A 24509-nucleotide genomic window follows, 5' to 3' on the forward strand; every position below is an offset into this window, starting at 1 on the left:
ATCGTCTTTGCATCGTTGTAGCATGGAGTTTACTAAGTTGTGTAGTGTCTCTATTGAAATACAGTGTTGCCAGACGTCGTTTATTGCTTGAATTAACTCAGCTTTGGTTGTAGAATGTCTTGCACGAACCTTATCCTTCAAAACACTCCATAAATTTTCTATGGATTTATGTCGGTCGAATTACCAGAAGGAAGTTAGGTAACATGACGTAAGGACAGCATATAGTCTTTTAACTCTGGCACGATGACAAGGGGCAGAGCCGTCTTGAAAAATAAAGGAACCACCTCTACTCGCAGGTATCAATGTCATTTCAAGAATATGTTTTTAAGTTTGTGCATTAACAATACCATCACAAATGTGAATTTTAACAATTCCATTAAAAGAACATCCCCAAATTATTACACTGGTAGAGTGCCTGGAAGTTTTTACAGTACACGAAGAATTAAGTGCTTTACCAGTCATGCGATAAACTCTAGCGCGTGAATTATTGCCATAAATGGCTATTTTCCCTCATCAGTAAACAGAACTTTGCGCCATTGGTCACTTGTCCAATCCTTGTGAGTTTTGGCCCACTCTACGCGCCTTTTACGTTGTGTAAGATATGGGTTCCTGACAGCTCTATGTAAACGCAAACCCATTGACTTTAACCTGTTCTCACTGTTCGGGGACAAACGGTGACACTAGATGTTTCAATCCAACTTCTAGCAAAATTTGCTGATGACTCAAACCTGTCTGCATGACACAACCGTCGTAGTGCCTGTTCTGTCTAGGCGAGGATTTCATTTCTCGACCACATTTGCCAATTCTTCCACTTTTTTACACACCTTGCCTTCCGAATCTTGGCCATCTGCCTACCCACTGTACTTTTATGGAGTTGCATAATCCGGGCTATTTTAGCATTAGTTTTGCCACGCTCATTTAATGTTTTAATTCTAGTGGCTTTCTGTGGTGTAATGTCACACGTTTTACCCATGTCGATGTCCGATATTAATAATTTATAAACGGTAAATCAACATTTATGGATAAAACTATCACTTTCAAATTTGTCAATAAAAGTAACACTACTAGAACAACACAATTACTTAACCCAGGGCACCTATACAACAAGTAAGGAAGCACAAACCATACTGCAGGGTGGAACGTGGATTTTATTGAGCGCGAACCTCACTGAAAGCAACATCGAGTCATCCATTACATGAACATTTAGCATGACGGATTTGTTTTTTTCCCCACACATTTTGTTGAATATCATCAACTGTTGTAAAGATACGTAAGTTCTGTGAGTAGATTTGGATTCTACATAAAATTTCCTTTAATTTGATGTTTATGTCATTGTATATTTGTGGATATTTAGGTAGAAACTGATATATATTTGGTCTAGGAATTAATTCGTGCGGGTGGACAAGAGATGGCGCAACGAACGGAGCGTCCCACAGTTCCGTGTATCCACACATGTGTTGCAAACCCCTGTCATCGCGTATCGTTCGTAGTATAGGGCAGTGGATTAAAGCGTCAACAACACCAGTTTGTAGTTAAGTGAACATGGCGCAATTTGTGCCTGATAAAGTGTTTTTGCGGGGTGTCCTGCTGCATTACTTTAACATGCAGAAAAGTGCGACTGAAAGTCATCGTATTTTGGTGGAAGTGTATGGTGACCATGCTCTAGCTGAGCGAACGTGTCAGAAGTGGTTTGCACGGTTTAGAAGTGGTGATTTCGGCTTGGCAGACCAAGAGCGAGCTGGACAGCCAAAAAAATTTCAAGACGAAGAATTGACAGCATTGCTCGAGCAGGATTCGTATCAAACGCAGGAACAACTTGCAGCAGCATTAGGCGTTGATCAAACAACAGTCTCCAAACGCTTGAAAGCCATGGGAATGATTCAAAACATGTCACATTGGGTTCCACATGAATTGAAAGACAGAGACGTTGAAAGACGAAAAACCATTTGCGAATTGCTGCTTCAACGACAGAGCAGAAAGGGGTTTCTGCATCGAATTATTACGGGTGATGAGAAGTGGATCCATTACGAGAACCCTAAACGAAAAAAGGCCTGGGTGAAACCAGGTGAACCAGGTCCATCACAACCAAAACGAGATATTCACTGTGCAAAGGTTATGCTGTGCATATGGTGGGATATGAAAGGTGTGGTGTACTATGAGCTGCTGCAACCGGGTGAAACTATGAATGGAGAACGTTATCGACGACAATTAATGCGTTTGAAGCAAGCTCTGGCCAGAACACGACCAGAATGGGAGAACAGACATGCTAAACTTATTGTTCAACATGATAACGCTCGCCCACATGTCGCAAAACCGGTCAAAACTTATTTAGAAAATGTCGGATGGGAAGTTTTACCCCACCCGCCGTATTCACCAGACGTTGCTCCTTCGGACTACTACTTGTTCGATTGCATGAACAACGATTTGATTGGACAGCGGTTTACTTCTTCAGAAGATATCGAAACATGGGTCTCTGACTGGATCGCTTCCAAGGATGAGGACTTCTTTCGCCACGGAATCCGTACATTGCCTGACAGATTGGCGAAAGTGGTGGCTAGCGATGGACAATATTTTTCTTCAGGTATTTATGTATTTTGTGTTTGTACTACAGCTTCAATGTGTGCGTACCAACCGCACGAATTAATTCCTAGACCAAATATATATATATAACTTTAATTTTTATTTTTAAATTTTTTTAATTCGTGTAAAGAGCTTCAAATACACTTCTTTTCATTAGCGACTGACAGTCGTGCAAAACTCTGTATGGTGAATATTATGTTTGGGATCCCTTAGATGTTTCAAAAGCCCAGAAGTTTATGCACTGTATCTGTCTTCAAGAAGCATACAGGCGAATATAAAAAATTGATCCTAGTAGTTAAAAACTATAATTCTTCTCATACTATCTGCTTACCATATACATCTCTCGCCATGTCTCTAGTTCCTCTCTTTCCTTATTGCGAAATTCCTTAGTGCAATGGAACTTCCACAGCTCATCTGTTTCTCCTATCAAGTAAGGATTAAAGTCTTCCAAGTTGAATAGCTGTTCAGGCGTCGCCCGCTCAAGAACTGGCTTCAATAAATCGTAAGGAACTCCTCCCGTATATTCAAGAGCTAAAATAAAGTAGAATCATTTAAAGCGATCATATTAAAAAAAAAAAAAAAATACAAAATTTATGATTATTATAGAATTAAACATATTCAAAATGCTCACTTTACAACTGAAAAACAAAATTAAGAAAAAAAAAAAAAAGAATATGAGTACTCAGTCAGTTTTACATTATTACATTCTATGCGATATAAGTAGACAAAATAAATTTGCTATATTTTTTACGCTACAACAAAAATCAAAATTATGTCTACGACCTAAGTATAAGGTAGTTTCAGTGAACCAAATACAGGGAGTACAAGCTGATCCTGAAAAGGAAATAATAATAATAATAATAATAATAATAATAATAATAATAATAATAATAATAATAATAATAATAATAATAATAATAATAAAAAAAAAAACAACCTCAAAGTAAAATAGTTTCACTAGGAGTTGTTTACCAAAAACCGATTTATATTGAGAGAAATTTGGTAATCATATACCCTTAAATCAGGGGTTTTTAAACTGTGCGGCGCGCCTTCTCTGGGGAGATGCCGAAGGTTATCAGGGGAGGCACGAGGACTTTTTTAAAAATAGATTCTACAAAGGAGCATGTTTATAATGCAACACGCATACTTAAGTCTGCACCGTTCTTCTTCAGTGATACATAGTGGAGAAAATGTATGGGAATATGCAGAGATGGTGCTCGCTCCACGTCAGAACGTTATCAAGAATTACAAGCTCTCATACGTAAGAAAGTCCCTAATGCACTATGGACTCACTGCACTATACACAAGAAATCCCTTGTTCCAAGAATCTCATCAGTGACTTAAACGACATATTGTCATTAGTAACAGAAGTTGAGAACTACGTCAAAAGTAGCTCCAAAAAGCCAAATTTAATTTTAAAAAGAAAATGTGTGTGTGCTGATAGGGAGCTGAAAATACTTCTCTCCTGTATTATTGCAACTCGCGTTGGTTGTCCCGCGGCAATGTAATGTTCGGTGTTTTTGAAATAAAACAAAAACTGTACTCGTATCTTGTAGACGAAAATCATTCCAGTGCTGAAAATTTCATCGATTCTGCCTTTCTTCAGAAGCTGGCATACCTTTGTGATATTTTTGAGAAACTAAATGTTTTGAATGTGTCTTTACAAAGAAGTTGAGTTGATTTTGAGTTTAACGTCCGTTTCAGCTGCGAGGCTACATTGAGACGGGACCTATTGATTAACGTGGAATCCTAACCACATGAGCTCCCGCCGGGAATTGATCCCGGGTCTTCAATGCCAAAGGCGCGTACGCTTACAGCTTAGCCACGAAGGAGCTCACTTTACAAAGGAATGATACACACACACATTTTGCAGTTCTCAGGCAAGGTATCAGGCTTCAAAAGGAAGTTGCTGCTTTGGAAGAGCACTGAGGACGGGAACATTAGTGACTGCTTTCCTACACCAAGCGAGTTATTAGAAGCCGGAAACAAGTTAAATGAAGAAATCAAATCAGTGTTTAACCCTTTGGGGATCCTGGCTTTTTGGGCTATTTTTTAGACTTTCAGTCAAGCAGCTACTGTATCGTCACTATTTATCCTAGGATCATGGTTCATACCTCATTCTCTTCAGAATAGACCTGGCTTTCAAATGATAGCACATGCGTGCTCATACCATATACCAGAAGCGGGAAAAAAATGTCAAAGTGAAAAATTTCGGAGGGAAAAATTTTTTTTCTCGAACTTTGGCTCCCCCTGGACCCCCCCTGTGTGATCGTAGCCATCTAAAAAAAAATCTGAGAAATAGTACTTAGTATACTGAATGTGTGGGCCAAATTTCAAGTTTCTATCTTGAATAGTAAGGGCGGGAGAATTTTTATCAAAAATTCCCACAGCGCCCCAAAGTACCATAAAACACTATGATCTCAGGGAAAAAAAATCCTGAGACATCCCTAATTACCCTAGGACTATAATCCGCCAATCATTCTCTTCAGAATAGAACTGTCTTTCAGGCGGTACCATTCATATGTCTCCATCATGTATCTAAGGCGGGAAATTCCTGAAAAAAGGGATTTTGGGGGGCAAAATTTCCCTTTTTTCAACTTTTGCCCCTCTGGACCCCCCTGTTTTTACGCAGAAATCGGAAAAAAACTTCTGGTAAATACTACTCGGTGGACTGAATGTTTGTGCAAAATTTCAATCTTCTACGTGAAAAAATAGGCCTGCCAGAGAAAATTTCCCTACTTTGCCCCACTTTTACCCTATACAGAAGTATATTTGGATAAAAATTCACTGAGACGGCCCTAATAACCCTAGAATAATAATTCGACCGTCGTTCTCTTCAGAATGGAACGGCCTTTCAGACGGTATGACTCACGTGGTCCTATCATGTTTTTTTGGCGGGAAAATGACGAAAAACGGGATTTTTGGGGTAAAAAATCCCTATTTTTACCCCTTTGCCCCTCTGGTTCCCCCCCTGTTTTAGCACTGACATCGGAACAAAAAATCTGGTAAATAGTACTCGGTGGACTGAATGTTTGTGCAAAATTTCAATCTTCTACGTTCAAAAATAAGCCCGCCAAAAAATATATATACCGACAATGCCCCATATTTCCCTATATAGAAGTAAATTTTTCAAAAAATCCCTGAGACGTCCCTAATTACCCTAGAATAATAATTCGACCGTCATTCTCTTCAGAATAGAACGGCCTTTCAGACGGTATGACTCACGTGGTCCTATCTTGTATGTGAGGCGGGAAAATGACGAGAAACGGGATTTTGGGGGTAAAAAAATTCCTATTTTTACCCCTTTTCCCCTCTGGTTCCCCCCCTGTTTTGGCACTGACATCGGAACAAAAAATCTGGTAAATACTACTCGGTGGACTAAATGTTTGTGCAAAATTTCAATCTTTTACGTAGAAAAATAAGCCCGCCAAAAAATATTGAACATAGGCTTAGAAAATGAGAAAATAAATTTTTGACTTATGACGTCATCACCTCCTATGTCTGGACGCAGGACGGTCTGAAACCATACGTAATGTCTTCTACAAGGACTCTGGACTTGGAAAACAAAAAAAACCCGGACGAAAAAGCTCAAATAGAAGAGAAATAACGCAATGTACCATGAAAAGTGCATATGGTACAAATTGTACCATAGGATCCCCAAAGGGTTAAGGAACACTTAACACAACTTTATATCCAATTCGAGAAGTATTTTCCATCGTGAATCCATTCAACGCAGAGAATTCACCGAATTTTACCACCCGAGAAAAGGAACAGCTTATTGATCTCTCTTCAGACAGCACACTGAAGACCAAGTTTCTCTCTGCATCGTTCCCTGAATTTTGGAGCTCAGTAAAGAATGAGTATCCGGAATTAAGTAAGAAGGCTTTTCGAGTGCTCCTTCCTTTTGCAACTTCGTATCTCCGTGAAAACGGATTTTCAGCCATGGCGGTGATCAAATCCAAATAAGGTCAAAAATCAATCATCAGAAAGAGATGTGTCTTAAGAAATTGTGTGACTCAAAACAAGCTCATACACCCCATTGACTTTGTTCAACATTTAAATGTGCCGGGTTTTATTATTTAAATTCCCTCTCTGTTCGTATTTTTCAATCTTAACATAAACGTCTGACTTACCACAATTTATAATCAGCCGGTATAGAAGTATGTTTTAAGAACTCCATCTCATAAATTTGAGAGGTATTTCCTTACACCAAATGAAAGAAAAAACGTACTAATACACGTGGATCGCAAAACACCTCCTTCCTAAACTGATGAAAATGCGAAACAACATGTTTTTTATTTATTTATTTATTTTTTTTTAACGCTCTGCTTGAAAATTACTGGACATTTTACAAGCGGTTGACGGAAACACACAGCAACTAGTATGTGCTCTATCTAGATATTAATGTTTCACAATCCTCTAGAACTCTTGTAACGTGTGTTCAATTGATACTTAAAAACTGTATCTCCGTAGCCCAACTTCTTTATATACACAATTCGTTACGTCGCGTCGGTACCGAGGGATTGTGGAACATGAATATTTAAATAGAACGCATACTACTTCCTAGGTGATTCTTGAACCGCTTGCGAGAGATCCAACAACTTTCAAGACAGGGCGTTTTGAATCATCATGTTTCGTATTTTGGGAGGGTTTATAACTCCGAAAGGAGGCATTTTCAGAGCCGTGTATATTAGAATTTCTTTCTTCCATTTCATATAAGGAACCCCCTCCTAAAATTATGAAACAAAGTTCAATGAAACCCTAGGTAGAGTCACAATAATGTATAAGGAATTTTAACCCTTCGCCTTTTTTAATTATAAAAAGAATGTCTTATATAAAAAATACCAAGTTCTTGTAAGTTTTTAAATGTTTCCAGTATAGAATAAGTTCAAAGTTCCTCAGCATACGATGTGGCCTTGGGAATAAAGGATATTTGTCTTAGCCCACAATGGCCTCAGACGGGATCGATTATACTCCGTAGCTCATAGCAGCCCCAGGATTAGGTATTAAAGGAAATCTTCGTAGCCCATGGAAGAGAAGGTCTCGGTAGGTGAGTGATCAGCATTGGCACTGATCACTTCTTGGTTCTATCATCATCTTTTATACAGGGCCGTGGTGACTCAGTGGTAGAGCGTTCACCTCTGGTGCGTATGGTCCCGGGTTCGATTTCAGCTCCTGTCAAGTGAACTTTGTGGTGGACAAATACCGCGTGCGTGGGTTTCCTCGGGGTTCTCCCGTTTCCTCCCACATTCTTCATTTCATTAATTCCTCATCATCACAGTCTCCTTTAGCCTAGCAGGCATAAGCATGGGACGTAAAACTGACAAATTTCATTTCATTTTCGTCTCCTTTTATAGCCATCTTCTTGGAGGGAGGACCCATGGAGGGGTAGTCGGCTTTCTTCGTAGTTCTCCGAATTCACTTCGTTTCTTCCTGGAGGTGCAGTCACCTTCTGTAGTCTGCCACCGTTTGTTTGTAATTGTAAAACAACCTAATTTGTGAGGTGATTCTACATGTGAAAATAAACCGAAAAATCCTATGAACATGTGGTCCGATTTTCGATCACTACACACATCCATGAATGATTATGAAAAGAAGAATGAATATTACTTACAGAAATGTTGTGTAGGCGCTGTGGTGGACAGATGAGTGATCCATCCTACAAGAGGTGTTCAAAAAGTCCCCCATCCATCTCAATGCACTTGTCAATACATTGGAAGGTGTGTTGTGATGCACATCGAACATATCTCGGCGGGTTTTAATGCGGGCAACAGCGTTGGTGGTCCGGGCAACAAGTTCTTCACGTGTATCTGCCTTTGTAAAGTACACACACCCCTTCAACCAACCCCATAAACAGAAGTTTAATAGGGTTAGGTCGGGTGACCTGGCAGGCCAATTAATGGATCTGCGTATTCTGCATGGGTGAACGTATGCGACATGTTAATATTCATGGACACAATGAACTTGCTCAATTAAACAACACTCAAACACAACACGCATACTGCCTCATGACTGGTCACTGATCCATCCCACGATTGCACACTGGGTACGCTTGCAGTTGTTATTTACGGTGCGACGTCACAGTGCTGCCATCAGTTGAGAACCTTCACACCCCTTGTAGAGTGGATCAGTCATCCACCACAGCGCCTACATAGCATTTCAGTAAGTAATATTCACGTTTGTCTTCATTATCATTCATGGATGTGTGTCATCTTCAACCCGCTCCAGTTCCGTAATGATTGAAAATCGAACACATGTTCATAGGACTTTTTTGTTTTTTTCACAAGCAGAATCACCTTACAAATTACCGAATCCTCCTGAATCACCCCGTATATATATATATATATATATATATATATATATATATATATATATATATATATATATATATCGAAAGAAAGATTCAGCGTCCCAAGAGTACGTTCCATTTCCTCCCATATCTGCTATTGAAACCTTAACTGATAATATCTATCACTTACGATTAGATTATTATTATAATTTGGAAGAATATCCTAGCTTCACAATGTACAACGGAACTTACTTCTTATTTATTAAAGAAAAACCATTATAGTAAGATCATAATATTATAGTAAGATCGAAGTAGAGGAACATTTTATTCACACTGTATAATACACATTGGCAGTAAAACTTACCGTCAATATTCTCCTGAAGAATTCTGATGCAAAGATCATACAAGGTAGGAACAAATCTTTCGCCACAGCTTTTGACTCCAGAAAATACTTTGGTCCTGTAAAAAAGAATTACAGACAGAACTTTTATTCTCTGACTTTGCAAAATTAGTATCTCACCCAAATCCATCGACGGCTCCGGAGCCGGTACTAATAGTGAGCCATTGTAAAGACGTATTTACATATGCCCACCGTCGCTGACAAGCCTGCTCCGTACGGACACATCCCTCGCTATTGCTCCAGGCCCCTGCTGCGCTCATGCCTCGGTTAGATATTATTTGTGCTTTTTAGTGGATACCTAACGTCTACACTTTAATTACACTCATCACAGTTGCAAATAACGAACCGTAATCAGTACCAAATGAGCCAGAGTCACTGTCAAGTGATTGGGGGAGAAACTAAATAATATCCGAGACTTCATTTAAGGTCATCACCTGCTTTTCTCCGTATTTTTAGTCCTATCTCTAAAGCTATTGCATAATGTTGATTCAACCGCAAAAGAGCATCGTAATCATAGAATCCAACGGAACAGAAAGTAGTTCCAGATAATAAGTTACTTCAATGCTAGAAAATAGGAAAACCCATTTTTAAAAAACGGGAAAGAAAAGAAAAAAAACGGATTATGCAATCCCCCACAAAATCTACTGTTATAATTTCTGTACAAGTGAGTCCAGTGAGTAATTCTGACGTTGAATTTACACTGATACAATAGTTTCAGATATCTTCTGAAAATTCTGGAAATACAAAATTTCAGTCGTAGCTCCCGAATGAAGCTCTAATGGATCCATTTGCATTAAGATTTTCCTCCTCCTTACTTTGTTTATAAGTGTCTTAAAAGCCTTGCAGGAATCTAAAGCCCTGTACCTTTCAAAGTGACAGGTACTTTTCGACAAGGTAAATTTTGTTACAACGTGGTAACTTTAAAATCTTGATGTTTTTATATTGTGAGTATAGGAGGATTAGATGTGTATATAAGGTGATTCCAAGATGGCGTCGATTAAGAAGGTGCAGTAGTTTATGTTATGGCTTGTCGATTTAAAATCTTGTGTTTTGGTGTGGGAGAAGGTTCCAACGGAAATCAGATAAAAAGAATAAGCATCCAGGGATTTATCTATCTATCTATCTATCTATCTATGTATATAACATAAAGGAGGGCGCGGTGGCTCGGTGGTAGAGCGTTCACCTCCTTTGCTTGGGGTCTCTGGTTCGATCCCAGCTCGCGTCGTATGGACTTTGTGGTGGACAAACACCGTGTGCGTGGGTTTTCTCGGGGTTCTCCCGTTTCCTCTCACTTTCTTCATTCCACCATTTCATTCATTTTTCATTATCACCGCCTCCTTTAGCCTAACCGGCATAATCGTGGGACGTAAAACTAAAGATTTCATTTTCATAAAGGGATGGTATAAGTTTTCAAGGTAACGGAAATTGAATGAAGTATCCAAGTACTATGTAACGTAGTGGAGAGACCCAGAACAAGTGATGAGGTACTGAATGCACTGCAAGGGAGCGTGGAGGAGCCAATTGAATAACCTAATCAACGGTTTCTAGAACTGAAGTGGCACGTAAGTAAACAAACACCAAGCCCTGATAGAAGATAAATGCAACAACAGCAAGGAATTTTGTAAATTAGCGTTTACCACATTAAACAGCAATAATGAAATTATGCTTCTCGCTGTTATCTCTGGTCAGATCACGTTTCATGTGCCTGGAAAAGTTAATGGATCCACGAGACGAGTTCGAGACCCGTGAGCTAGATAATCCCAGAGTCAATGTGTAGTGCACCGTCTCAATGGACTACTTCACTGGTTCACTCTTCTTCATAGAAGACACCGTGAGTGGTGCCACCTACCTGGATAAGCTGCAGACATTTCCTCTCACGAAACTTCTAAGGCTACGAATTATTAATGAGGTCCATTTTCAGCAAGATTGTGCCTCTCATAGTTTTACCTTGAAGTTCAACAGCTTCTTGATCCGGAAAGAAGTGCACTGACCACAGTAAAGCCACACCTTGCCCCCAAGGTACTGAGACTATTGCCTGTAGGGGCACGACAAGATAGGTGAGTCCACAGAAACCGATAGACCTGGACGACCTGAAGCACAAGAAAACTGATCTGATTTGCAACATTCTGTATAATTAGTGTCATGTAAATTGTGGAGATGAACTGATCCACATTAAATGGAAAAATATCTTCATTTATGTAAAAGAGCATTTTATTTTCTTTGATATTAAATTGTGACTAGCTTGAAATACACACACGTGGTGAAGTGCTTCACCAATAACGATGAATTCCTTCGTTGACAGGACATAACAGTTTTGAAAGGAAACGATTCTCGCTCGATGTTATTCCACGATCACGAACTTAATTTGTGAAAAAAATTTGAAGTATATAGGAAAATTCAAAAACGGCTTACAGTACTAACGATTGACGAAGTGATTTATGCAGATGTCGATTTCAGTTGCACCATCATCCAAAATCACTTTTTTACTTGTGAATACATCAACATACGTGAAAAACTTTAAAAAATACCTGGAGTATTAAGACTAACGCCTTTGCTTGTCGACGGCAATAATGACTCCACGTCATGCAGGAAACGTTATTCTAAATTATAATAAATGCGTGGAACGGAACATATGTTTTCAATGATTGACGCCACTGTTTGGAAGGAAAATGCATTTATATGTGGATGGAATTTTGGACTAACTTCAAGGCAAAATCACCAATTTATCTGTAAAGAAAGTTTTCCCCTGTTTTAACAACATGTGAAACCTTAATGCAGTATAACGACTTTCCATGCGATGCAATTTCTATATAGTTAATCAATGTATTTAGAATTTGCAGACTGAACTTTTCCCTTGCTATGGTTTTCTATCGAGTAGAGCAGAACTGATACAAGTATGCATATACTATTTTGAAGGAAGGAAGAAATAGTCGAGTGTTAAGTACAAGATAACAAAAACATTCTTGCCGTCCTAGAGCAGTGATAAACAAAGAACAATACAGTGGATGGTACGTACCTTTAGCTTTCAAAGTAATCTCCATTAGCACCCAACATCTGTTGCCCACGTTCCTGCAGTTGCCAATAACTTGAGGAAAAAACTCGGCGGTCGTTTATGCAAAAAAAAAAAAAAAAGTCCGTGAGTGTGTTCCGCAGATCTCCCTCACTTGCGAAGTATCTCCCACGGAGGTGGTTGTCGAGGGAATGAAAAAGGTGGTAATCTGTTGGCGCAAGATCGGGTGAATATGGTGCATGGCAGTTTCCCAGCCGAGTTGCTGAAGGGCCTCCCGTGCCCTCTTTGCCACATGTGGCTTGGCATTGTCATGCAGGAATAGCATACCCTTGCAATTCACCAATGCCAGCTCCTTCTGTCGCAATGTACGGTGCATCCTTTGGAACTGCTAAGAGTGGAGGTCTAACCAGTTGCAACGAGTTCCAAGTGCATCACTTGCCTATAATTGCACCATACGGAGAGCATAACCTTTCGTGGATGTAGAGGTGGTCTTGAGGTGTGATGATTAGGGTCACGTGGCGACAACCACTATCTGGTATGCTTGGGAGTGTCACAGAGGACCCACTTTTGTCACCAGTAAGCAAGCGGTCAAAGATGACATGTTCTGGCGCCGAGTAACCAAGGACAAACTGGCTGTCATTCGTTGTTTCTTGTTGGCTACCGACGATGCGGGGATACCCTGCTTAATTTGTATGCCTTCCCTATTCCACGCAGGTGCAGTCTGATTGTTTCAGCGGAAATATGAAACTTTTCTGCAAGTTTTTCACACGTAAAACCCATTATCCTTCTCCATGGATGCTTTTGGACCTTGTCATCCAACACATATGATCGTCCACTGCGAGTTTTATCAAAAAAGCTTTAATCTCCGGAACGGAATTTCAGGAATCAATGCTTGGCGGAGCGTTCGTTCACGCCACCTGGCATATGCGGCGACTTAATGCGGTAGCTGACACGCACACTAAAGCCATACAACAAACATATGCGAAAAAGCTGCTTCGATACCTCCATTTCTTTTCGATACTGGACGAGTTATGACTCCTATATGTGCGCAACATGCCTGTATTACTGAAGGTCGATGCTCACACTAACTCCTGATCGCTTGACAGACACGTGCGTTATATCATTTCGTCTCTGTGAGCGCATAATTAATGAGACGTCAAATACGGCAAGAACTTTTTTGGTTACCTTGTATATAAGTTTGTGATACAGTATATCTAAAAAGGGATTTATGGTACAATCTTATTTCTGTATGTTTGGAGGTTATATATATTGTGTGCTTTATGTTTTTAGTTGTACGTGTAGAAAAGATTAATTGTTCTAAAGTAATGCACATTAATTTTTCAAGTAATACGGGACAGAGATGTCCTGAAAGAGGTTGTTTTGACATAAGTTTTCAGGAAGAAATAATTCCTTCCTCCTGTAAGTACTAAATACGCATCCTACAGTCCCCGTAAGTTTACATTATTTTTAGTGTTCTAGTTTCTAAAGCTAATAATATTTAAAAAAAATTGCTTGGTGTTACCTTTGATTTTTTGTGGACATCACTTGACTTAAAGCTTCTTCTTCTGTTAGCATTTTCTTCTTTCTGGCGGGCGGTGAGTCCGGAGGAATGTAGTGAGCTAAAGGTTTGTAGTTTGGAGTGATTTCGGGTAACGTAGCAGTAAAACTGAAATCCAATGGCTCAAGCTTTGTCTTGGCGGATGGGTGCAGTGGATTTTGAGGCTGTAAAAACGTAACATTACAAATTAGCAACACATAAATCCCTTAAATGAACAAGAGTTAAATTTAAAATGTCAAATATTAACAAAATCATATTTCCAATTTGTAACCGGAATCAACGGTCAATAAAAGTTGTTGTTGCTGACTTAATAAATAAATAAATAAATAAAACTGACTTTATGATGCCTGTATTTTTATCCGGTGAAAATTTTCCAGGATGTAGCTTTACACTGATATGTATTTTCACGGGTGGACGCAGAGCCAAGGGCAAGTTATCCAATGCATCCGGAATGTGGGTTTCCAGGAAGTCTCGATAGGTATTTCCCGTCAGCCTCTCCAGGAGTGGACTTAGTGAAGTGTCACCGACAATACCGCACCACATACTGAGCGCAAATTGTTGTTGATGTCTCCTACGACTGATCGCATGAGGATTATCATCCACTCAAACATGTGTATTATGGTAATTGAAGACGCCTTCTCGTGAGAGTTGAGCCTCCTCTGAAACTATTGCGGATGGGAAAATGAGATTAACAGCACACTGCTGGAGATATCACCGGCAAAAGCGTACTCGCAGCAGGTATGGATACAGGCTCACTCGACGACATATACCCCAAATCTGCATGTGGTTTACACATAGTTCATCCTTCAGGAATACATTGATACCAAAATTATCTTCCTAGGTTAATTAGGGGCTGAGCTATTTTAAATTGAGTCACATTGAGGGGCGTCCAGAATGTGACTACTTCACACCGTCATGCGGCTCAATGGTGTCTGTAACGACGCATTTCCCGACATACAGTTATATGATTTTTTTTTTTTTTTACTTGTCTACCTATAAGGAATCTACCTCTGAAATTTTGATGTACCTTTTTGTTATACCCTATATAGAGATTTATGTACAACGAAGCTACAAAATCTTTGTATTTAGTTTTCACTAGTAGGAATAAATTTTGTTCTGACGTTAATTTATTCTCCGTACATCGTGACGGATAAACTAAAAACAACAACTACAAATTTACAAATTAGTATTTCTAAATGGTTATTCTAACATAACGTTGGATAAACGGAAATTTCAAGTATTAAAAATTTACAAATAAGAGTGCAGATACTAAGAAAATACGTTCTGAAAAATGAATCTTCATACCATTATGGTCTAAACTTTCTTATAGACATCAGAAATTTGCAAATAAATATGGTTTCTAAGTAGCGCTCAAATTTTCAATGAAATCAGAGAGCAATCTTATAGATGTTATGCCAATGCTATGGCCATGTTAGCCTGCCACGTACGAGGGATGACATCCCTTGGTGATCACATTATCCGAGGAAAGAGAAGGAAAGAAGTGGCCCGGAACCAGTATGTTAGGTACCATCCCGGCATTTATCTGGTGTGAATGAGGAAATGCTAATTCAGAGTGCCTGGTCTGAAAAAGCTTTTACACTTTTTCGACTGACTGCCCCCCATCGGGAATAGAACCTGAGACCGCTCGCACCAAAGACGAGAGCGCTAGCGACTACGCTACGCGGGGCCACTTTTAGGATACAAACATCATTATGTGAACAATCCAATTTTTTTCAGGAATTTAAGTCTGTAACGGTCAATGTCGCCAAACCCACACTGGAATGAAGGTGTGTAGGTGATAGGATTAAACAATATTTAAGAGACGCTAAGGGTTATAACCTTGAAGTATCAAGTTTTTAAACATTTTATCTAATCAAAGCACATGGTTAAAAAGGTTCACTCGCTCCATAGGACTTCTCCGCAAATTGAAAGGCACCCTTGCGAATCTTTCTTTACTAGGACTAAAGAACCGGAACTTAATCTTGACCAGAGCTCACTTAATAAGAAATAGAATTATATTATTAAGCTCAGCAACACTGAATAAATACAAATAAATTTTATGATTTTTTTTCGTACTGGAAACTAACTCGACAACTTTTCTAAGAACTGCACAAATAACATTGGCAACATTGTAAAATAGTGATGTGATATTTAATAATGTAGTTCTTTATACTGTACGCATTAGTGTTTCAATATTAATTCAAACTGTCCTTAGTCTACTACGCTGGAAATACGGAAATAAATTAGAGATAAAGAGGGCCCCTTAGCAAGAAAGCTCGCCCCCTTGAGTGATGCACCAACCTATATCTACGTGCACCTCCTACATGCAGTTAGAGATCTAAAGCAGCATGTCGTCTGTGGTGTCGCGCCGCGGTTTTTATCCTGAGACATTTACCGGGCAGTGTGTATTAGAGAAAGAAAGAAGAGTAAAATAGAAGATAGGAAAGCGCGTGAAGATTTTTCACCTCACCATTGGCTTGGGTAGGAGGAGGAAAAACCTGGGAAACACATGGAGTCCAGGAAACCCCCTTTATCGGTCATGCACATGCTCAAGTTATTTACATGGTAAACCACACTAAGAAGGGGTGGGAAAAACCCATGTAAAATTATTATTTTACTGTCTGTATTTAATCTAACTTAAAAGCTGAGTGTGAATTAATCTAATTTGTTAATTGTCTGTAGTTTGGTGGGCAAGTTTGGTTAGTGGGTCTTTGTGTTATTTTTAAGCATGCAACTTGGTCCTTGGCCTCGCCTGGTCGTCATCGGTTTGCAGTGGTGGCAGCTGCTTAACCTCTCTCCTGTCAGTGTTTGAAGACTGTTTATACTTGTGCAGTGTCACGAAATAGTATTCCAGTCGGAAGACAAAGACATAAGATAGATAAAAAATGTAAGAACAAGTAATTCAAGATCACGTCTGGAAAAAAAAATGTCAGTACCACATCGAAATGACTGACGATTAAACAAAATATAAACATGCTACAGAACGTGATTTTACTAATTCGTTAATAATTTCCATGGAAGTAACTTAACCTTGCGAACAAGGCTACAGAATGTGTATATAATAAAGGAATAGAGTCATGTATCTAGTGTATTCTTGTTACTTATACAGGGTGATACAAAAAATTGTTATAATATTTTAGGAATTGATTTCTCACATCAAAATAATATATATATATAAAGTTTATTGGACCCGTGGTCGGAAGTGCATAGTTTCGTGAAAAAAATGAACTTTAAAGGTTCATAGTTTCACTACTAAAGGACGGATCGTAATCGGTCACGACATTACTGAGGAACTAGTATATGAACTATCGAAATCTGGTATCGGTATCTTTCAGAACATCTGGTACGTGCACTATCAGTTTTAGAGAGGCTGTTTGGGAGTACTTGATGATTCTCCACCTACCTCTCTAAAAATTGGTGTGCAAGTACTGGAGCTTTCTTAAACATGGATATTTGTATAGTTGACATATCAGTTCCTCAGTAATACTTGACCCGGCTACGATAGGTCCCATAATAGTGGAGCTATGAACTTTTAAAGTTCACTTGTTTCACGTTTTCGACACAATATAATTCCGAAAATATCCATTTCTGAGCACAGGTCCATATGCACTCCCCCCCCCCCCCCCCGCTTTGATGTGAGGAATCTGTTCCAAAATCATTGTAACACAATTAGTTATTGGGTGATTAATTTCAATTCTTAAAAGAAGAAAAAAACTGGTATCTTTTACATAGCAACGTTCCCTAGAAGTCGAAGATCAAATTGTTCACTTACATTCCAATTTCTGATTTTTTTTTTTCATGTTGAATTGACACACTCTTAAAGCAATAAAAAAATACCCAAGCACTACTCCATCACTGGATTAAACACAAGCACATAAACTGATCAATTTCTCTAAATAAAATAAAAAGATATTTTCTTGCAGTGTATTTAAAATTCCCCACGATATTGACTCAAGAGTTGCCCAACACTATATCAGTACACTTTCTAAGAGTATGAAAATTTTTGCGACTACGATTTTCGAGTTACGTATCATTGAGAAATCTATTTGAGTTCACGAAACAAACTGATGATTAGTAATTTTTAATAAAGTTAGAAACCTTAAAGTGTAATTCCACCTTCTACCCAATGAATCCTGATCAAGATTAAGCTCCAGCGCTCTCGTTCTAATGAAATAAGATTTAAAAGTTGATCTTTCAATTAGTGAAGTGATTCTGTAGCAGTTGTGTGAAGATATAAGAAATTGTTATGTATTTGTATACATTATGAGTTACTTCATTTCAAACATTGGGATATTTTATTTTAAATTCTACTCAATGAAAAGCATAATGGTTTGGTTAATGTTGAAATCGCATTTCAGTTCTTTTCTTTTTTTCTGTTTATTAGCTTTACAAACAAGGTCGTCTATTCTTACATATATAATTTCTTGCTCAATACGATAAAAGATTGTTTCCTTGTCCGCATTCCTATCACCTTCTTATCTAGGAGGTTAATCTATGTAGTCTGCACTTTTCAACGTCACGGAAGAAACTTTCGAAGAACCAGGAAATAACCCGGAAGGGACGTTAAGCAAAAATCATTGGAAGAGTTTTGGGAGAGGTAGTCGAAGTTTGACTTCGAGTCAAGCAACATGTAACAGCGCGAACTACGATTTTGAGTTTCTAGAAGTTATTCCTTGCTCTAGCTTTCAGAGCATTACGCGTTATTAAGATGTTAATAACAATGTCCTGTCATAAAGTAATTTTAACCTGAAGTTAATCACTGCAGATATACTGGCTTCTCTGATTGAATCGCGCTGGACTTTAACTTCCATCCGCTTCATCATCAACCTGAACGGAGAGATCAAGGAGACTACGAATGGACAGGTGTCGATCCACCAATGGAACCAAGAGGAAAAGAACACCGAAACCTGAGAGTAAGTACGAGTAGATTATCTTATCCTAACAGCTATTTCCCTTCTTACCAATTTCTACTCTTTCAAACATTACAATCTGTTTCATTTTGTAAGTGTTCAGTTTCATTCAAATGCAACCCAGGTCAAATCCCACATCTTATGCTGTACCACGTATAAGTTTCACAAAATCCTGGGCGCAAATCTTCAGCTCTGACATCCGTAATATCACGTTTTATTCGTATGTTATCTAGCTGACAAGTGGCGGATGCATAGTTGAACATTGTTAATGGTATGCTTGGAAGAAACTAAATGTTTAATCCAATGATAGTGTAGTGCTTGGATATTTGGCAGTGCTTTACGGAAGTGTTCCAATTCAATATGTCGCAAAATTCAAAAACTGAAATGTACACTCATGTCCAAAATTACTGTCGCATGTCTATAAATATGCTGCTCTAGGAATATAATTTGATACGGAATTCACCCGGTATTTCTTATAATGTTAGTATGTATATAATCAGCAAAGTCATGTATGTGGCAAATTTCATGTCAAAAGAACAGCAAATAAGAACAATACAACGAAAATAAAATTTTCTTGTCTATTTAGCAACATTTTATTTTACTCATTCTAAATTTCGTATTTATAATTCTTTTCCTATAAAATTTACCACAAATCTACATTTCCCGATTATACACATAGTATCAGTATTAAAAGTACTCTGCACAATCACTATCAAATTATATTCTTACAAGATAGTTATAGATATGCGACAATCATTTTGGACGTGAGTGTACCTGGCCAACTAAATCTTCGACTTCTAGGAGACCTAACTACGACAAATCGACTTCTAGAGACGTAACTAGGACGAAGTAGTAGGTTTTTTTTTTTTTTTTTTTAAAGGTGTCAAAATTAATGTCCTAATAAAATAGTCGGCACTCCAGCAATCCTGATAACTCGGGCACACCCTGGCAGAGCGGAAATACTCCGGGCACACACCCGTTTATACGTTCATACAGTATTTTTCTGAGGCCTATCTTATCAGGTAAATTACTGTATAGTGTGTACTCATAAATTTTCATTTTCATGTCCAGTAAAGGCTCTATGCCTTCATAAAGTACGTACTTTTAGTTGTTTAAAGGTATTTGTGCAGTTTATTCTCTATTGTATTCTCAAACAACCAGTACATACAAGTACAGTACTGTATTTTCTGAGGAAACACTCATACTTTTTTTTTTTTTTAACCAAATTCCTGATAATCCGGCATTTTCACAAACTCAGCCACCCTTCGGTCTATATTAGGCCGAGTTTTCGGGACTACTGTATATATAAATAACAAGAATATTCCAGGTAAGTGACTTTATTTCTTATTACATATGAGTACGTATTATACGAAATGAAAATTTTAACTTTTAAACGGAATATATGATTTAAACTGTACAGAACAACTCTTATTAACGCAATCAACGAGATAAGTGTTCTACTTATCTCATCAAAAATTAGATTAAAATGAGTCAGTTCTTACCATATGTTTAAATTAATATCCTTTATCGCCGTTACCTACCACAGAAAAAAACAAGGATTTAAGAATTATATACTGTACTTTGAAGCCTTAAACAGTTATAGTGTTTACAAGTGTACATATCTTATTGTTTTAGTTATTACCCATGTAAGTAATTTCCATCCGCATTAAAACCTTTTTTCTTACCTGTCTTGACAATATTAACAGCAGTCAATAAAAATTCGACATTTAATAATTTTGTGAACAAATCCGTAACAGGAGTCACAAAAACCAAGGTAAGTACAAAAGCTTTCCAGTTTATTTTTTATCCCATTTAACACATTCGAGACGGAGCCCGCCACGTAGGTGGTCTTTTTTTTTTTCCTTTCTCCAGTGGACAGAGCCCACCTACTCAGCGGGCCTAAGGTTTCATTACTTTCAATGGCAAACGCATGTCCGTAGCTGGGTTTCGACTTCTCAGTTATACTTTGTGATGCCTCTAGTACTTGTAAAAAAAAAAAAAAAAAAAAAAAAAAAAAAAAAAAATCGAGATGACAGTGCGACCAATCCAGAACGAGGGAAGGTCGTTGACCTTGAGAGACTGTTTCCGCGCGAATTTGTCAATTGAGCTTCAACCGAAACAGCTGTAAATGTGTTGTACATGGATCGATTGTATACTAGTGTTTCTGTCTTTCTCAAACTATGGGAACATAAAACGCTTGTTGTAAGAACCGTTATGAAGAATAGAAAGGGTTTACCTAAAAGTGTAATTGACAAACAATTGGGAAAAGTGGAATATGTATGTGCTCGAAAAGGTCCTTTACTTGCTCTGAAATGGAAGGATGCAAGAGACGTTTTTGCACTCTCCACTTTACATAAATCTACTTCCACTTCAGTGCAGGTAAAGAGTAAGAGAGGGTCTGTAGATAAGGTAAAGCCAGATCTAATTTTAGACTACAACAGAAACAAAGTTGAGTAGATAAAGGTGATCAATTGAATGCTTACTATGCTTTCAGCACAAAGCAGTGCAAATGGTGGAAAAAATATTTTTCCATATTTTCATAGTAGCTATAGTAAATAGCTATATCTTGTATAAAGATACTAGTGTGTCAAGGAAAATGTCAGTTTTATCAATTTCATGCAAAATTTGTGTATGCAGTTGGCTGAAAAAGGTGGCGAATCTCCACAGACAAGCGTAAACTCATCGATATCTGTAAGTAGATTATCTAGAAGGCACTTTTTAAAACGAATTGATCCTGAAAAGTCAAAGAAATATATTTACCGCGAATGTAAAGTCTGTGCAGATAAAGGTAAAGTGTCCACAGGTAAAAGGGTACGAAAAGACACAAGCTGGGAGTGGGCTCAATGTTGTGTAGCTCTATGTATGCCAGATTGTTTCAACATATACCATCAGAGAACCAGATATGAAAAGTAAAATGACATCTGTTTATAAGCAGCCAATTTTGTGCATGTAATGCGTGTAGCAATGAAGTGCAAGGCTAATTACTAAAACTTTGAAAATAAATGCCTTGTACATGAAATATTTTCAACCTCCAGATTTATATAGGTTGTATCGGTTTTGATTGATTACTAATAGAACAAAAATAAGTATATTCCAAATAAATAATTACTCTTGTATTTGTAAATGCAATGAATGTAATATTTTAGTGCAAAGCGAATTACTTGTTTGTTATAAGGAAAACATTGTAATTTTATATACAGAATGGACCTTAACAACATACAATAAGGTATACAGAGCTTCGACCTCATCAACATACATAACTTCTGTATCTTGGTTGTATCGATTTGATTGATTTGTAGTACAAATCAGCCTCGCATTAAATTCTTAGTGCAAACTAATATTTTGCAATTTCATGATATCCAATCACTGTAATGTTCTTGTATTTCATTATCAATGATGTAACTGCCTGTAAAAGTTATAATATGTACCTCAGTATTCAATTGTATTGTTCGTCGGACTTTTTTTTATAATTGCAAAAAGACTCATTTATAACAAATAAATAAAAATATATAGAAATGAACCAATGATTTGAGATTTGTGTATTCACTAGTCCTAAGTGTATATGCTCAGAAATAAAAGATTTTATAATTGTATTCTTTGTAGCAGATTTTTTACAAAATTCCAAAAACATGGTAAAACCGCCGTCCTGATGGAGAAACCACGCAAAGAGGGCCACCGACTCGAAATACTAAAATCTGGAGAGGAAAAAGTTATGTCTATGCTAATCTCGAAACTTCGATTTCTAACAAATTCACGCCAAAAGTACGTGTCGTTCTATTATAGTTCAGAAGCTAATAAGGATAGATTAATATAATTACACCTGAATTAACTTTAAAGCTTAAGTATTGAAAGTTTCAAGCTTCTATGTCTGTTTTTAATATATTCACTTTTTTTTTTATGTTTGTAGGGACACTATGCAGAAGTGGGTCCGTGAATTTACATGGAGGAGAGGGGTTGAACTGAAGATCTGTCAGGATCTGGAGGCCCAATTTGTGTAATCACCACGAAAAACATTGCTCCTGCAGGGACTCTGGTGATGGAGAACAGAAGGCTAATGGTTGAGGGTGTTTGTAACATTACAGGACTTTCTCAGTGCATCGTGGAAAGAATTCTGACAGATCACTTGAAATTGTCTAGGTCGCTTCACGTTAGGACTCTTTACGGCTGGATGAAGAGAAAATGGTCCGCCGGATGAAAAGGCTTTTCACAAAGAGCATCGAATGATCCCTCAACCATTCTGCTCTCAAGATCTATTCTCCAGTGACCACTATATGTTTGGAAACTGAAGGGTTCATTGTGGAAAGAAGTTTTCAGTTCGGAAGTGTCCATGGTAGTTATTTCCAGTATCTAAAACATACCCCATGTGTTGAACGCTGACTGATAACTGGAAAACTGAAACCTTTTTGAGTTACGGAAAAACGATACGTATTTTTGGAGTGCACCTCGTAGAAGAAAAAAAATGATGCACGAAAAAAAAAAAACTTGAATTAGCAAAGCAGCACTTCATTACATTCTTTTTAAATATATAAATAGAAATCATATCAGGTTCTTCCATCACACAGAATATATGATTTTTCCTCTCGAACTGAGAACGTATGAAAGTGTACTTTTTATACCAAAACAACGGACTTGCTATATAGCTTTTATGTTCATTTCTTAGTTGAAGATAATATTTCTTTCGGTTCGAATTCAGGTAACCCAAATGAGCAATGAATAACTTTTAGTCAAGGTGGTTAAGCAACCAAACATTATAATCAATGTTGAGTCGTATAACTGCAGGTAAACAAAAGCAACGCTACTTTGAAAGCTAATGAAGATGGTTAACCATGAATCAAACCTAGAACTCACAAGTAGTCTATACTCCAAAGACATTTACTTTCTTAACTGTAGAAGCTTTTACAGTACAGCAAAGTTAATAGTTGAATAAATAATTCTTAAACAGACCCCCCCCCCCACATAAAAAAAAACTGCCTTTCTATGCTGAAAAATTCAATCTCAAAAGGATTGCATGGACTCTTGCATAAAAATTACAGATAGATATCCCAGACACTCAAGTGTCAATGACATAATACGAGCACTTATTTCAGCAGGTATATCGGCAATACGGGAGCCAAATTGATGTAATGACCTTAATACCTTGGAAAAGGGGCAAATCATTAATTTGGGATTTTACGCGCACAGATATTTTCTCCCCTTCCAACCTTCCTTTCTCCTCACTATAAGCAGGCAATGTACCAGTCGCAAAGAAACACAAAAAGGAAGAAAATACAGTAACCTAACGGAGAAGTACCAATTTGTACCCACTGAAATTGAATCCAATGGATCGTGGGGCAAAGAAGGCCTCAATATTATAAAGGAAATAGATAAATGCATCACGCATTTATCTGGTGATGCTAGAACAAACATCTTAACTCGAAGAGTACGTATAGTAGTACAAAGAGGTAATGTAGCCTCTATATCGGGAACCATGCCACCAGGTAAAGAACTAGACATGATTTTAATGCTTCAAAATACCTTCCATTATGTTATCTAAAAATTTTATCTGCTAGAAGAAGTTTGATTTGTGCGATTATAATACAGAAAGACTTCTAAACTCTTATGTAGGGATTTGGATATTTAGTTTTCCCTATAGAAATCACCTTACATATCATGTTGTTACGTATCTAAGTAATTTAGGTGCTCAAGTAATTAGTCTAATAAAAAATACATTTTATAGTGCTTCAAAAAATCCCAAAGATATATCACTAGATATAAATACTTAC

The 24509-nt window shown here is 37.8% G+C and overlaps 1 protein-coding gene across 2 annotated transcripts in view; it reads right to left on the reverse strand.

Annotated features, from left to right (window-relative positions):
* The window catches only part of EloA (transcription elongation factor elongin A), a 79986-nt gene that overhangs the window by 46057 nt on the left and 9420 nt on the right, over window positions 1-24509 (reverse strand). For both annotated transcript variants that reach the window (XM_081756499.1, XM_081756500.1), the window contains exons 3-5: window positions 13802-14001; window positions 9234-9328; window positions 2912-3111 (exon numbers count right to left, since the gene is read on the reverse strand). In XM_081756499.1, the coding sequence (XP_081612625.1) occupies window positions 2912-3111; window positions 9234-9328; window positions 13802-14001 (495 nt within the window). The remainder of the gene's footprint in view (window positions 1-2911; window positions 3112-9233; window positions 9329-13801; window positions 14002-24509) is intronic.

Source organism: Thermobia domestica, chromosome 4 (assembly GCF_964235325.1).
Source record: "Thermobia domestica chromosome 4, izTheDome1.hap1.1, whole genome shotgun sequence".
NCBI lineage: Eukaryota > Metazoa > Arthropoda > Insecta > Zygentoma > Lepismatidae > Thermobia > Thermobia domestica.